Source organism: Paroedura picta, chromosome 2, assembly GCF_049243985.1.
Source record: "Paroedura picta isolate Pp20150507F chromosome 2, Ppicta_v3.0, whole genome shotgun sequence".
Classification (NCBI taxonomy): Eukaryota; Metazoa; Chordata; class Lepidosauria; order Squamata; family Gekkonidae; genus Paroedura; species Paroedura picta.
The window spans coordinates 84,728,769-84,743,349 of record NC_135370.1 but is presented as its reverse complement, the minus strand read 5'-3'; the positions used below and the strand labels follow the sequence as shown (position 1 = coordinate 84,743,349).

Below are 14,581 nucleotides of genomic sequence, written 5' to 3'. Positions count from 1 at the left end.
TACTGTGCTGGCTACTGAAGGGAGTTTTTCTCAGTTCTGGGAATCCTGGGGCAAGTCAATACATTTCAGCTTCGGCTCCTCCATCTTTAAAATGGTGATATCTCTAGTGGCCTACTACTTTGCAAGGTTATTTTGAAAAGGATACAGGATGCAGTGTGCTTTTAATTGTGTGAAATGCTGTCTTCAGGGACATTCCTGCGGAGTTTAAGGGGGAGGTGGTTTGGACTTTACTAAAGAAACCATTGCTTGATCCACGGGACCCCACCAGCTAGTACCCTTTCTTGCATCTAGCATTTCTGGGGAAGGTGGCTGAGTGGGTAGTTGTGGAACAACTACAAGCATACCTGGATGAAGCATCAGTTTTTACCTTAAAAGTAAAATAAAGGTATCCCCTGTGCAAGCACCGGGTCATGCCTGACCCTTGGGGTGACGCCCTCTAGCGTTTTCATGGCAGACTCAATACGGGGTGGTTTGCCAGTGCCTTCCCCAGTCATTACCGTTTTACCCCCCAGCAAGCTGGGTACTCATTTTACCGACCTCGGAAGGATGGAAGGCTGAGTCAACCTTGAGCCGGCTGCTGGGATTGAACTCCCAGCCTCATGGGCAAAGCTTTCAGACTGCATGTCTGCTGCCTTACCACTCTGCGCCACAAGAGGCTCTCTTGGTTGAGGCTAAAACAAGCTAAAATAGCCAGTAAAAGTTACAGGCCTCCCTACAGTCATCTTCGGGGTATTCCCACCATTAAACTGAAAGATGAAATATACAACACCTGTTAAGTGGATAATTATCAGGCAGGATAATGGAGCTTTCCAATGTTTTATCTACTATTTTAATTGTGACTTTATGATATATGTTAAATGTATGGCATGAACCGCCCTGAGCTTGCTTGTGTGGAGATGCAGCCTATAAAACCAATCAATAAATAAATAGCAATTATTATGCATAACAGTTTTCCTGTTGTTACTGTTATTTCCTCCCAGGAACCAAGTTGTTTGGGAAAGGTGACTGAAAACTAAACATTGGAAAGACATTGGGCAGAGCAAATCTAGTTTCCACAAGCTCAAATCTGAATTAAATGGCTGATAAACAGATCAGGTAAAAGTTGTTCTTCCTTTACTCTTAACTGTCACTTCGAATTCTTGTTTGTTTTCTCGGCTCACCATGTTCCCCCATGCCTCATCCTTTCTCAAAGACCCTTCCACTCCTTCTTTCACATGTTGTCAAGGCAGATGTGCCTTTGTCTAAGAACTTCACTCCCATGCCTTAAACTGAAACCCTCAAATAAGATTCTCTGTGATGGCGCAACCAAGTTTAAACTCGGTTTGGTTCAGAAAATTCTTCAGCAATGCACACCATAAAACAAAAGAAAGCTTTATTAAAGAAATTTTTAAAAGCTGATAAAAGCAATACATACAGTTTCAGGTGCAGTTAAAGTACACAGAAAACAAGAATGTTATCTATACACATAGGCTGACTCAGTTCTACAGTGTAGATGCTGGCTTCTCATAACTAGTAGAAGAGTTTATTCTTATATGCCGTTTTTTTTCTACCCAAGAGAGTGTCAAAGCACTTACAATCGCCTTCCCTTTCCTCTTCCCAGAACAGACACCCTGTGAGGCAGGTTTGGCTGAGAGAGCCATGATTACAGCTTTATCAGTGCTGTGGTGAGCCCAAGGCCAGGGAATCTAATCCAGCTCGCCAGATTAGAAGTCTGCTCCCCTAAACACTACACCAAGCTGGCTCTCAGAGTAGAGTTTCCACCTCTGGGAATTATCTGGAGATTTTGTGAGTGGGATCTGGAGAGGAGTACCATAAAGTCTACCATGCAAAATGGTTATTTCCTCCAGGGGAACTGACCTCTGTCACCTGGCGGTCAGTTGTAATATCAGGAGGTCTCCAGCCATCACCTGGAGGTTGGCAACCATAAAGCAAAGACATTGCAGCGAATATAGCAATACAGAGTCCATAGGCAACATGGATGGCGTCAGGGGAAGAAAATAAGAAATGCAAAAGAGATTATCTTTCCCATCATAGGAAAAACAGGCCATAACTTCCTGACCTTCCTCAAACAATCACAGGGCTGAATCTGAGAAACATTCTGTACAGAATCAGGTGAAATGTGTGAGCTAATTAACAGGCTGGAGAGGTGACTTTGGCTATATTGGCAGAGTTTAAATATACAAAGAGTTCTAGAGCACCATGTGAGTTAAAAGAATAAAACAGTTTTATTAAGAAGGGAAAAAGCTTTGTGTAGAAAGAAGAGAGAGAGGCTTAACTGTCTAACTGTTCTGCTGTCTTCTTTCAGTCTATTCTAGAGGCAAGCAGGGAAGAAGCATGGTCAAAGGAGCAGGAAGTCTCCAGTTGAACCAGTTGGGATGCTGGGAGAGATTGTTTGAGAAATATCAGGAAGTTCCTATTCTAAGTATGCTAAATATACGTCTCCAATATACCCTGTAGGGTATTTTTCACATGCTTTTGAATTATGCACACTACAGATCTTGCAGGCTAATATGGAACTTTCCTATGGAGATGGCTTCTCTCTTGACACGTGCTGGCCCACAAACTCTGACAAAAGCCATGCTGCTTCCCCAAACCTGCCACAAATCCATTGTCTCTCCTTAACTGGGCTTTACATCAGCTCAAAGAGGTCATTCTTTACTGGGGTACCAACATGGGAAAGCATTTAATCCTTCCCGCCCCTTTGCTGTAGCCTTGATCCATATCACGTGCCTCAGTGATTACCATTTGCTGCTAAATTACACACTGGAAGTTTTGATCACAGATCCCCAATGCTGCACGCAGTTTAGCCATTAGTATTCAGTGAATTTACAGTTGACATATGGAATACGCTCTTTGATATTAGGAAGTGAACTGTGATGACTTGCTAAATATAACATTTATCTCATCACAAAGACTTTGGAATAGAATCTGTTAAGTGTACTTGAGCATTCTGTTTCACACGCAATGCGATGTTGTAGTGGTATCTCATGCTTGGGTGCATTGTCTGTGCATGGCTTTGATCCTGTGGCCTTACTGGTGGCTTTGTGTGGACCATTCATAGGTACGCAACTAGACAACATGAAAGCTAAAGCTTATGTGAATAGCTTCTGAGAATGTAAAAAGATTTCTGTTTGCCGTTGTCCTTTGATAAATGGCCTTCTGATTCCTTCCTCAGAAGGGACTTTCTGTAGTGTTTTGTTTGCATTTTATATGGCGGCAGGTGTTTGGATTTGTGTGTTGAATAGTTAGGCAGCTGGACTGAACTGATAACAGGAACACCACACACACACACTTACTCTCATGTCATTATTGGCAGTAATGATTTCTGTGTCTGACTTTGTGTAATTTGAGCTGGAGAATTAGATCTCATAACAGGCTGTGATCCAATGTGGCCCTAATTCACTGGATTTCCAAATTGATTTATTTGATTCCAAAGGCTGATTTATTATTTATTTTATTTAAAACATTTTTATGCCTCCTTTCCACTCAATCACTGTCCCCATGGCATTGAACATAAAAACTTTTAAACAATACAGCAAAATGTAAAATGTAATTAAAAATATAACTCTAAGAAGAGGGACAATTGGAGGGGGGGGGGGTTGTGGGATGCCAGACAAAGCTTCATCTGCTAGCAGAAGACACCGACACAGGGAGACAGATGAAGCTTCCTGGGAAGAGAGTGGCAAGGTTTTTGTTCCACAACCGAGAAAGCCCCCTTTTCAGGGGGCCCCCTCTCTATCCTCAGGTGGCAGGGGCAATTGAAGCAGGGCCTCTGAGGCTGACCAGAGTGAGCAGGTAGGTTCATATAAGAAAAGGTGGTCCTTAAGGTATAGTGGTATGCTTGATACCGTTTTGGAAGTTTGGAAGGATCTTAGATGTTAGTGTATAATTCATGACAAAGCACTTGAAGTACCAGCTTTGCTTTCCAACATCTGCCTGTCATTTCTCTTTCACTTCTCAAAGCATCTTTGCGGTCCCAAGTGCCCAGCTCCTATTTGCTCTAAAAACCTCTGATTTGCTAGCTGGCAGAATCTTCTCTCTGCTTATTCTTCCCTCCTCACCCCTTTGCTGTCTGTTCTGATGCAGGCTGAACACCATATTGCCTCTTTTGGCAGCCTTTTCTAAGATGCAGTACCAAAGTAATCCCACCCCCCTTCTGAAAGCCTTTCTAAGCCATCTTTGTATCATGAAATCAACTGTGGCCAAATATGTTCCACATGACTGTTTGTGTACCGTCTGTGGGTTTTCTTAGTATTCTACGAATATGATTTTTCATAAATATCCCTTAAGTTCTTATAACCAGAGAATTCTCTGGTATTTTAACACTTCAGTCCTCCATATGCTTGCTTGAATAATTACTGCTGAGCTCTGTGGGACTGACTTCTAAATAGAATCATATAGGGATTGTGCTGCAGGGCTTATACTACCTTGACAGTTTATGAAAATGCATGTGAGAACTGGGCCTTGGTTTTCATTTGTAGGATGAAAGACTTGGAAGGATTATCTTTGCAAATGTTTGAAAAATATTGTTAAGGGAAATGACCTGGCATACTGAGATTAACAGGATTTCTTGGTTTGGCAGGGCTGTGTTAGGCCCAATTTAAATGTGAGGCACAGAACTCCCCTTGTACGATGTTGCACAGAGTCAGGGTCTTGTTTAGTCGATTCTACAACCCTTTCAAAGTAGCCATGTGTACTTAGCAGGCCAGCACAATATCTGCAAGAGTAGTGGATCTCTGGTATGTACCTGAAATACACATAGCTGCTTTGCATAGATTGCACATTTGCATAGATTGCACTTGGGGAACCCTTTTACATCACCAGCTTCACATGAAAGTCAGGCCTACGTCTGGTGCAGCAACAACAAAGCACTTTGAAGACTCCTGGATTTATTGTAGCCTGAGTGTTTGCAGGCTAGGACTCGCTTTGTCACATCATGCACTTGTTGGAACAGGCTCTAATCAATGAAAGTTTATGCTGTGATTAATCTGTTTGTCTTTAAGGTCCTCAGGACACTTCCAGGTTTTCTTGTCTCCCGATACTCCCTTTTTCCCTTTGATGTCCTGCTGACACTCTGCTTCTGTGCTTTCTTTCCCTCCCAGTTTACCTGCTAAGCTAATCAATGGAGGGATAGCTGGGCTCATTGGCGTTACTTGCGTATTTCCTATTGACCTGGCAAAAACCCGTCTGCAGAACCAGCAGAATGGCCAGAGGATGTACACCAGCATGTAAGTGTTCTTCTGTTATTAAAAAAAAACCCACCCTAAAGCAACAGATTGATTTATTATTGGTTATCTTTTTTCATATCAGGGTTGAGTGAACCGCTTCACAGCATTATCTTGGCTGACCTCTCAACAGCCTTGTGAGTGCCGTGCCTTCAGTAGCATATTCTTAGATTTGAACCTGAGTACTGGCCCACTGAAGGATATGTTTAAGCATGTATGTATGTCCCTTATGTGTGATGAACCAGCAGCTGGTTACTGCTGATCACTAGCCAACGTGGTCTACCTTGCCATCTGGAAAGCTGGCCTGGCATGGTGCTTAGAGCATCTGAGGGCCAAACAAGGCAAAGCTTATGGCCAGCCCCATGGTTTAAAGACTGCAGTTGCTGAGGAAAGAGTTAAAGATTATTTTCCGGCTAGTACTTGCCTTTTTTCTTCCCATAGATCTAAATACAGTGTGGGATGGGGTGGACTGATTGAATTGTGGAACAGGCACGGAAGGAAAGTATAAGTCCCACTGAACCTTCTGTTATCTTCGCAGCAGCTGCTTGGGGCTGCTAATTAGTTTTGTGGGGGAAAGCCCGGACAAATCCTAATCCTTGGTCTCTTGCTTCATGTCTGAGGGCCAGCCTAGTAGTGACAGGGCCCTTGTGTCTACCACAGGAATAGCATTGCCTTTTAAAAATGATTTTTAAATCCTACAGGAGCCTTGTAGTGTGGCTGATTGAGGTGCTCCCCCCCCCCCCCAGCATTTTTTCAAGTGTCCAAACAGTCATAGGGTGTAGAGGTACAGCCATTTTGGCTCTTGAAAATGTGGGGCAGGGGAGTGTCTTAGCCTGACTAGGATTGGAACACCCCCCCCCCCCACAGTATTTTAAAATCACTTTAAAACGGCAGCTGCCTGGGATGACTTGGGTTTGTATAAAGTTTATTATGTGGCCTTAAATCTTTCACTAACCTGCCTCACACAATTGTGATGTGGGAAAAGGATTGGAAACTATGAAGGCTGGGATAAAAAAAAGCAATAATAATATTGGTTTGTATATATCCCAGTACTGGGAAGACATCAATTATTGTTCCAGGCCCTTAAACATGTGAATTCATCCAAGAACTTGGAGGAGACCCCTTCCTCTTCTGCCTTCCAGTTCTTTTGTTTTTTCTTTGCATCTCCATGCTTTGGGAGTCCTGCCTGTATAATTGTGACTTTCTTTCACATGGGCAAAACTTCACTTGCTTTTTCCTGGAGGCAGTTCCAGGATCAGCCTTGAGCGTATTATATTAAACCAACTTTTAAAAAGAAAATCTAGTTACTGGTCTTTTCTCACATATAGGTTGTCCAGTTGGCACAAGCAAAAAACCCCTTAAGGACCAAGGTGCGCATTACCAACTGATTATGCTTCTGGATTTGTTTTTGTTTTTAACCAGCCACGAATGTCACCCAGGGGTATTCGGATACATAATAGGGCACCAATGTATATTCTGCAGTGGGCTGTGCTGCTGTTCTCTTCCACACCTGGACCTCATTAAAAAAAAATTGCTTGTATAAAACTTGTCCTAGTTTCTCTGAGGGAACTGTTTTCAGAAGGTGTGAAAGCCTTTTTAAAAGGGGGGGATTATTTTCCACCAGCATAAATCTGGAAGGTGTCTTTTCTGCTGACTGCCCTCCTTACAAGGACTGGCAAAGTATGAAACTTCTGGCTCTTCTCCTCTGCAGCAAGATGACTAAGGAAGAAAAAAGTGAGCTGGCTGGCCAGTGTGGCCAGATCAAAAGGCTCCTTGAAACAACCTTTGGTTGTTTCCTCTGAGTCAACGTGCAGGTGGCCTTCATTGTAGTGTTCTTTCCTGTCTCCCGCAATCTGAAGAGTTGTCCTGACATCTAAGGCAGAAGGGTTATTAAATCCCCAAGTGAGGGCCTCTCAGTTGTTATTACTGCTCTGGTCTCTCCCCCCCCCCTCCATCCATCCATCCATCCATCCATCTGTTCACTTCTTATATCTGTCTCTTGTTTGTAGGTCCGACTGCCTCATTAAGACAATCCGTTCGGAAGGTTATTTTGGCATGTACAGGGGTAAGTGCTGGGCAGAGTTCCGGTGAGTTCCAGTTGTCATTGACAGCTTTACTGGAGGAAGAAGGAAGGGGGGTCGGATTTTAATCAATGATGCTAAATGTTTGGGCGTAGAGCTCTTACGCCTTTAGCAGAGGTAGGACATTCAGATTCTACAGGGGAAACCTCTCAGCATAGAGATGGAGAGAGCTTTATCTGTTGAATTTCTACTTGTTAAGAGCTATTAAAAGATTCAGATCTTTAAAAAATTGGGAATCCTATCTTGTGTCTGCTGATGTGAGCTAAAAATCAACAAGCTCATTAGGGAGAGGTGCTAGATTCTTAAAAATTTTGAATGGTAATTTCTATTCAGCAGTCATGTGGCAGAATTTCCTTGCAAGTATCACAATAATCATGTGTGATGTTATTGTGGCCGCTTTGAGACTCCTTCGGGTAGAGAAAAGCGGCATATAAGAACCAACTCTTCTTCTTCTAAGTGTTCACATTAGACCTTGAATAGTGAAGGCATGAAACTTCCCTTCTAGCATGCCTTGTCTCTGCCTCACCTTGTGTCGAGACTGTGCCGCTGCTGAACCTTTGCCAAGCTGCCTTCAGGCACAGAATTACCGCACTGTACAGTGCCTTTTTACTAAAAATACTTTCAATATCATTCCCGCACTGGCACTGTAATAGGCAAACTATTCCTGGCTTCTGGAAACATAATGAGGTTTTATTTAGCTTTAGCACAAGTTTATTTATACACTTTTGTGGCTGCTCTGTAACCTCTCCAGTTGTGTCCTCCAGCAGCATGTTGGTATACATTGATGTTGATCCTCTTTGCTGTAGCTCTGCTCTGCTAGGGTTTGTTCCTTTCTCCCTGCATGCTTGATAAATGCAATAACAAAACGTACAATCCCCTTCTTACATTTTGTGACCAGAACATTGTGTAGAATAGGAAATTACAGAAATATATATGAATCTTTCATGGTCAATTCAAGTTGTGTATATAAAGATTTGGTTGGCTCTGAGAACATATGGTAGGGAATAAGGTAGTTGATGGTGAAGGAGAGAATGTGTGCAAGAAACACGATTAGGCATAGTTGAGAGGGGTTGGTCAGCTGGCATCAAACCACAATTTCCAAGCAGGGGTTTCATAGCTGTTTTATTAACCAAGTCTGTATCAATTGTGGTGTCTGAGTTCCTAGGCAAGTTGTCCTCTCTGGTGGACAGGATGCACAGCAGACAAAGCAAGATTTCTGCATAAACTATTGCTTATGTCTGGCAGACAAACTGAAGTTTGTTGTACAAACTGTGGTTTACCAAAAACTGTAGTGCATTGTGAAGGCTGAATGCTTTCTCATATTGTTGAACTTTTGGCTGGAATTAACCAGATATGTAGCTTCCTCTTCATTTTTTGATCATCTCCTCCTCCCCTCCAAGCTGTATATTTTTGCGGAAGGTTCAATTTAATACAAATTATTGAAAAAAATATTATAGCACCTAAATGGTCGAGATAGCAAGCTTGACTAAATAACCCAGAATCCTTACCCCGGGCTTCTGAAATACTTGCCCACCTTCATAAGTAGTGAAATGAAGTCACCAAGACTCCCTACTTATCAGAAATTACTTAGCTGATGCTGTGCCTGCTCTGGGCCTGCAACCTCACTTCTTGACAAGTCCCATTTCTTCCCAAGCTGATTGTTATGGATTTAAAAGCGTGGGAATCTCAGGTTTTTAATACATTGTTCATATTAGCTGCCTATTAGGACAAAGGAGGAGAGCTGGCACTCAGGGCATTGTATTGTGAAATGTCTTAATAATTATTAATAACATTAAATAAAATAGCATGTAGCTGCGTAGGTGTGCAGGAAGCAGGGCTTTATAATAAAATGGACTTGAATAAGAAGCTCTGGTAACTTTGTTAAATGAGAAGGACCAGATAATAATTCAATAGAGCAACAAGCTGGTGGTTCGTATTGGTGGTTGCCAAGATCACAAAGGTTTATGGGGCTTTCAGTTTTAAACCTTGTAAAATCCTAGTTTATGGATGCTATTTGTTCTGCCTCCTTGTCCTCTGTTGGCATTTGAAGCTTGTGTGGATTTATTTATATTCCACAGAGCACTTCTATGTTTCTGTGCTAGTAAATTAGATAGCATCTAGCATCAGGCCCTGAAGTACTATATGCCAGTATTGGGAATCAGGGGGAGTGTGTGGGTCTTTTCCCAATGCTTTGCAGCCATTGTGGGTTACTGAGGACAAGGATTATGTTTTGTTTTCTTTTTTAATCAAGCTTTTCCGAAAATACCAGGTTCAAGAGGAAAAACACAGCTGGCTTGGATGTTCTTGGATGGTATTTTGTGTTTAACAACTTACTGAATTTTTTTAGATGTTTGTATTATTTTTGTTTTGTTATTGTTTTTCTTATCCTCCTTGCATCCCAGTTACTGGCGGAAAGTCAGGTTTATACATTTTTAAAAACAAAACCAACAAGAAAGAATATATCGATAGACATCAGACGTTAGGAATGTCATATATTACATGCTGTATGGTAGAACCATGTGGTACATTAAAACTATACATCCCCTACTGAATTAATTAGAATGACTATTGTAGAGCTATACCACATGTGTGGCTTCAAGTCCCTGGGACCTCTCCATAGCTATGTCTAGTTTAGACAGTTTTCCCAATGGGTTGCTTATTGTTAATTCCTTCTGGCTTGCTAGTCCATGGTGCCAACTGTCCATTGTCTGATAGGATTAGATCAAAACGTTTAGAAGTGGAAATGCTTCAGCATGTGTTCCAGTACATAGCTTCCAAAGTTTAATTTTGGGTGCTAGATGGGTAGCATTTGGAAGAGGAGAGGGTGAAGAAGAGAGGTGGTGCCCACGGGAGCCATCACAAAGTCTTGTGCTGAATTGTACAAGGTTGAAAATAGTGATATAGTCCTCTTTTTGAATGGGTCTGTGTTCTTCTGATAATATGAGGGAGGGGAAAAACAAAGCAGAAGGACTGGTAACTGCATGATGATAGGAAGGGATGAGATGTAGTCTTTAGCACTGGAGCATCATAAGAACTAGTACAGATTAATCACAGAATATGCTTTTAGTCCCCCTTCAAGGATCGCTGCCTTGTTGTGGCAAGGGGGCTTGCGTAGTTCAGTGAAGCTATGAGCTATGCCGTGCAGGGCCACCCAAGACGGACAGGTCATAGCTGAGAGCTCTGACAAAAGGTGATCCACTGGAGAAGGAAATGGCAAACCACTCCAGTATCTTTGCCATGAAAACTCTATGGACAGTTCCAAAAGGCATAACGATATGACGCCGGAAGATGAGCCCCTCAGGTCGGAAGGTGTCCACTATGCTACTGGGGATGAGCAGACGGCTAGTACGAGTAGCGCCAGAATGAATGAAGCGACTGGGCCAAAGCCGAAAGGACGCTCAGTTGTGGAAGTAACTGGTGGCGAAAAGACAGTCCGATGCTGTAAAGATTTTTATTCCATAGGAACCTGGAACGTCAGATCCATGAATCAAGGCAAGCTGGACGTGGTTAAACAAGAAATGAGAAGACTGAACATCGACATTTTAGGAATCAGTGAACTAAAATGGACAGGAATGGGTGAATTTAATTCAGATGACCATCAGGTATACTACTGTGGACAAGAATCTCGCAGAAGAAATGGAGTAGCCTTCATAATCAATAAGAGAGTAGGAAAAGCAGTCTTGGGATACAATCCCCAAAATGACAGAATGATCTCAGTTCGAATCCAAGGCAAACCATTCAACATCACAGTGATCCAGGTCTACGCCCCAACCACTGCTGCTGAAGAGGATGAAGTTGATCAGTTCTATGAAGCCCTACAACACTTTCTAGAATTACGCCAAAAAATGATGTGCTTATCATTGGGGGATTGGAATGCTAAAGTAGGAAGCCAAAAGATAACCGGGATAACAGGCACGTTTGGCCTTGGAGTACAAAATGAAGCAGGGCACAGGCTGGTAGAATTTTGTCAAGGGAATACAATGGTCATAGCAAACACTCTTTTCCAACAACCCAAGAGACGACTCTACACATGGACATCACCAGACGGTCAACACAGAAATCAGATTGACTATGTGCTCTGCAGCCAAAGATGGAAAAGTTCTATCCAGTCAATAAAAACAAGACCAGGAGCTGATTGTGGTTCAGATCATGAGCTTCTTGTTGCAAAATTTAGGCTTAAATTGAAGAAAGTAGGGAAAACCACTAGGCCACTCAGGTATGAACTAAATCATATCCCCAACGAATACACAGTAGAGGTGACAAATAGATTTAAGGAATTAGATCTGATAGACAGAGTGCCTGAAGAACTATGGACGGAGGTTCGCGACATTGTACAAGAGGTAGCAACTAAAACCATCCCAAAGAAAAAGAAATACAAGAAATCAAAATGGCTGTCTGAGGAAGCTTTACAAATAGCTAAGGAGAGAAGGGAAGTGAAAGGCAAGGGAGAAAGAGAAAGATACACCCAATTGAATGCAGAATTCCAGAGAAAAGCTAGAAGAGATAAGAATGCCTTCTTAAATGAAAAGTGCAAACAAATAGAAGAAAACAATAGAATGGGGAGGACCAGAGATCTTTTCAAGAAAATTGGAGATATGAAGAGAACGTTTCATGCAAAGATGGGTATGATAAGGGACCAAAATGGTAGGGACCTCACAGAAGCAGAAGAGATTAAACAAAGGTGGCAAAATTATACAGAAGAACTATACAAGAGCGAGCTTAACATCCCTGATGACCACAATGGGGTAGTTACTGACCTGGAGCCAGACATCCTGGAATGTGAAGTCAAATGGGCCTTAGGAAGTCTGAGCAACAATAAAGCTAGTGATGGTGACAGCATTCCAGTTGAACTATTCAAAATCTTAAAGGACGATGCAGTAAAAGTGCTACACTCAATATGCCAGCAAATTTGGAAAACTCAACAATGGCCACAGGATTGGAAAAGGTCAGTTTACATTCCAATCCCAAAGAAGGGCAATGCCAAAGAATGTTCAAACTACCACACCATCGCACTCATTTCTCATGCTAGCAAAGATATGCTCAAAATCCTACAAGCTAGGCTCCAGCAATATGTGGACCGAGAACTTCCAGAAGTACAGGCAGGATTTCAAAGAGGCAGAGGAACTAGAGATCAAATTGCCAACATACGCTGGATCATGGAGAAAGCTAGGGAGTACCAGAAGAACGTCTACTTCTGTTTCATTGACTATGCTAAAGCCTTTGATTGTGTGGAGCACAACAAATTGTGGCAAGTTCTTAAAGAGATGGGAATACCAGAGCATCTTGTTTGTCTCTTGAGAAATTTATATGCAGGTCAAGAAGCAACAGTGAGAACTGAACATGGAATCACTAACTGGTTCAGAATTGAGAAAGGAGTTCGGCAAGGCTGTATACTGTCGCCTTGCCTATTTAACTTGTATGCAGAGCACATCATGAGAAATGCGGGATTAGAGGAGTCACAAATTGGGATCAAGATTGCAGGGAGAAATATCAACAACCTCAGATATGCAGATGATACCACTCTAATGGCAGAAAGTGAAGAGGAACTAAAGAGCCTGTTGATGCGGGTGAAGGAGGAGAGTGCAAAAGTTGGCTTGAAACTCAACATCAAGAAAACAAAGATCATGGCATCCGGCCCTCTCAATTCATGGCAAATAGATGGGGAAGAAATGGAAATAGTGACAGATTTTATTTTCCTGGGCTCCAAGATCACGGCAGATGGGGACTGCAGCAAAGAAATTAAAAGACGCTTGCTCCTGGGGAGGAAAGCTATGGCAAATCTAGACAGCATCCTAAAAAGCAGAGACATCACCCTGCCAACAAAAGTGCGTTTAGTCAAGGCTATGGTATTCCCAGTTGCAATGTATGGCTGTGAAAGTTGGACCATAAGGAAGGCCGAGCGTCAAAGAATTGAGGCTTTTGAACTCTGGTGCTGGAGAAGACTCTTGCGAGTCCCTTGGACTGCAAGGCGAACAAACCAGTCAGTCCTAGAGGAGATCAGCCCTGACTGCTCTTTGGAGTGCCGGATCCTGAAGATGAAGCTCAAATACTTTGGCCACCTCATGAGAAGGAAGGACTCCCTGGAGAAGAGCCTAATGCTGGGAGCGATCGAGGGCAAAAGAAGAAGGGGACGACAGAGAATGAGGTGGCTGGATGGAGTCACTGAAGCAGTAGGTGCAAACTTAAATGGACTCCAGGGAATGGTAGAGGACAGGAAGGCCTGGAGGATCATTGTCCATGGGGTCGCGTTGGGTCGGACACGACTTCGCACATAACAACAATGCTTTTAGTGGCAGTATGAATGGCAGACACCTTAACTCAGGGGTAGTCAAACTGCGGCCCTCCAGATGTCCATGGACTACAATTCCCAGAATTGGGAATTGTAGTCCATGGACATCTGGAGGGCCGCAGTTTGACTACCTCTGCCTTAACTAATAAAGCTGTCCCCTCCATTTCAGCTGCATAGTCAGTTCTACCAGTCATGCTGACTTTAAGGGTGTGGAAGTCCTGCTGAAGAAGCCCCTACCCCTTTCTTGTGGCAAAATTCCCCCCCCCCCCGGGCTGTGGAATCACAGTCTCCATTTGTTCCTGCCCCATCACCCCCTTGGAACCCACAGAGCATTGCCATGGCACTCAGACAATTGCCATTCTTGGCTCTTCCCTCCAGTACTATTTCCACTTAGTCAGCCAGGACTTTGGGATAAGAAAAGGAAAGGGAAAAGAGGCCACAGCATCAGCAGGGAAGCTTCTGCAGTGAATTATCTGTGAAACTTGAAGACCCAAATAGCCAGGTTTCCCCCCCCCCCCCCAGGGACAGGAGCTGCGCAATGTATGTCGCCCACCCCAAACTTCTGTGCCCTTCCTGTGGCCTTCTACTATTAATGATAATCTTTTCTGAAACATTTTACTTTGTAAATTAATTGCAGATTAACAGCAGAGATATTATGCTTGCAGGGTCGCATTCACAGGTCCAAAAACAAAGTCAGTGATCTACAAATGACCCAGGGGGGTTGGCAAGTACGGAGGGAGAGAACTCCAGGAATTCTTTGCTGAGGAAAACAAAATCTAAAGGCTTCTCTCTGTGTAAACAAGCCCTTGAAGGGAGCTATTCAGGAGATGGCCCTATTTCAGAGTGCCAGAGCTGGATGGCCTCTTCTAATGCAGAGTGCTCTGTGAATCCAGAATGAAGTTCACTGTGGGAAAAGATAGTGCTGCTCTGCCTTCCCTAAATGGCCTCAGTGGTGCAGGGCATCCTTGTGTCACTAATGCTGTTTT

At 43.0% G+C, this 14,581-nt stretch overlaps 1 protein-coding gene across 5 annotated transcripts in view; it reads left to right on the top strand.

Annotated features, from left to right (window-relative positions):
* The window catches only part of SLC25A22 (solute carrier family 25 member 22), a 93,236-nt gene that overhangs the window by 46,098 nt on the left and 32,557 nt on the right, over positions 1 to 14,581 (top strand). For 3 of the 5 annotated variants that reach the window (XM_077321400.1, XM_077321397.1, XM_077321399.1), the window contains exons 2-4: positions 981 to 1,095; positions 5,103 to 5,228; positions 7,235 to 7,290. In XM_077321400.1, coding sequence (XP_077177515.1) covers positions 1,076 to 1,095; positions 5,103 to 5,228; positions 7,235 to 7,290 — 202 coding nt within the window. In that variant the 5' untranslated portion in view covers positions 981 to 1,075. Of the gene's footprint in view, positions 1 to 980; positions 1,096 to 2,946; positions 3,062 to 5,102; positions 5,229 to 7,234; positions 7,291 to 14,581 lie in introns of those variants that run through there. The other 2 variants (XM_077321402.1, XM_077321401.1) reach the window with 2 other exon arrangements.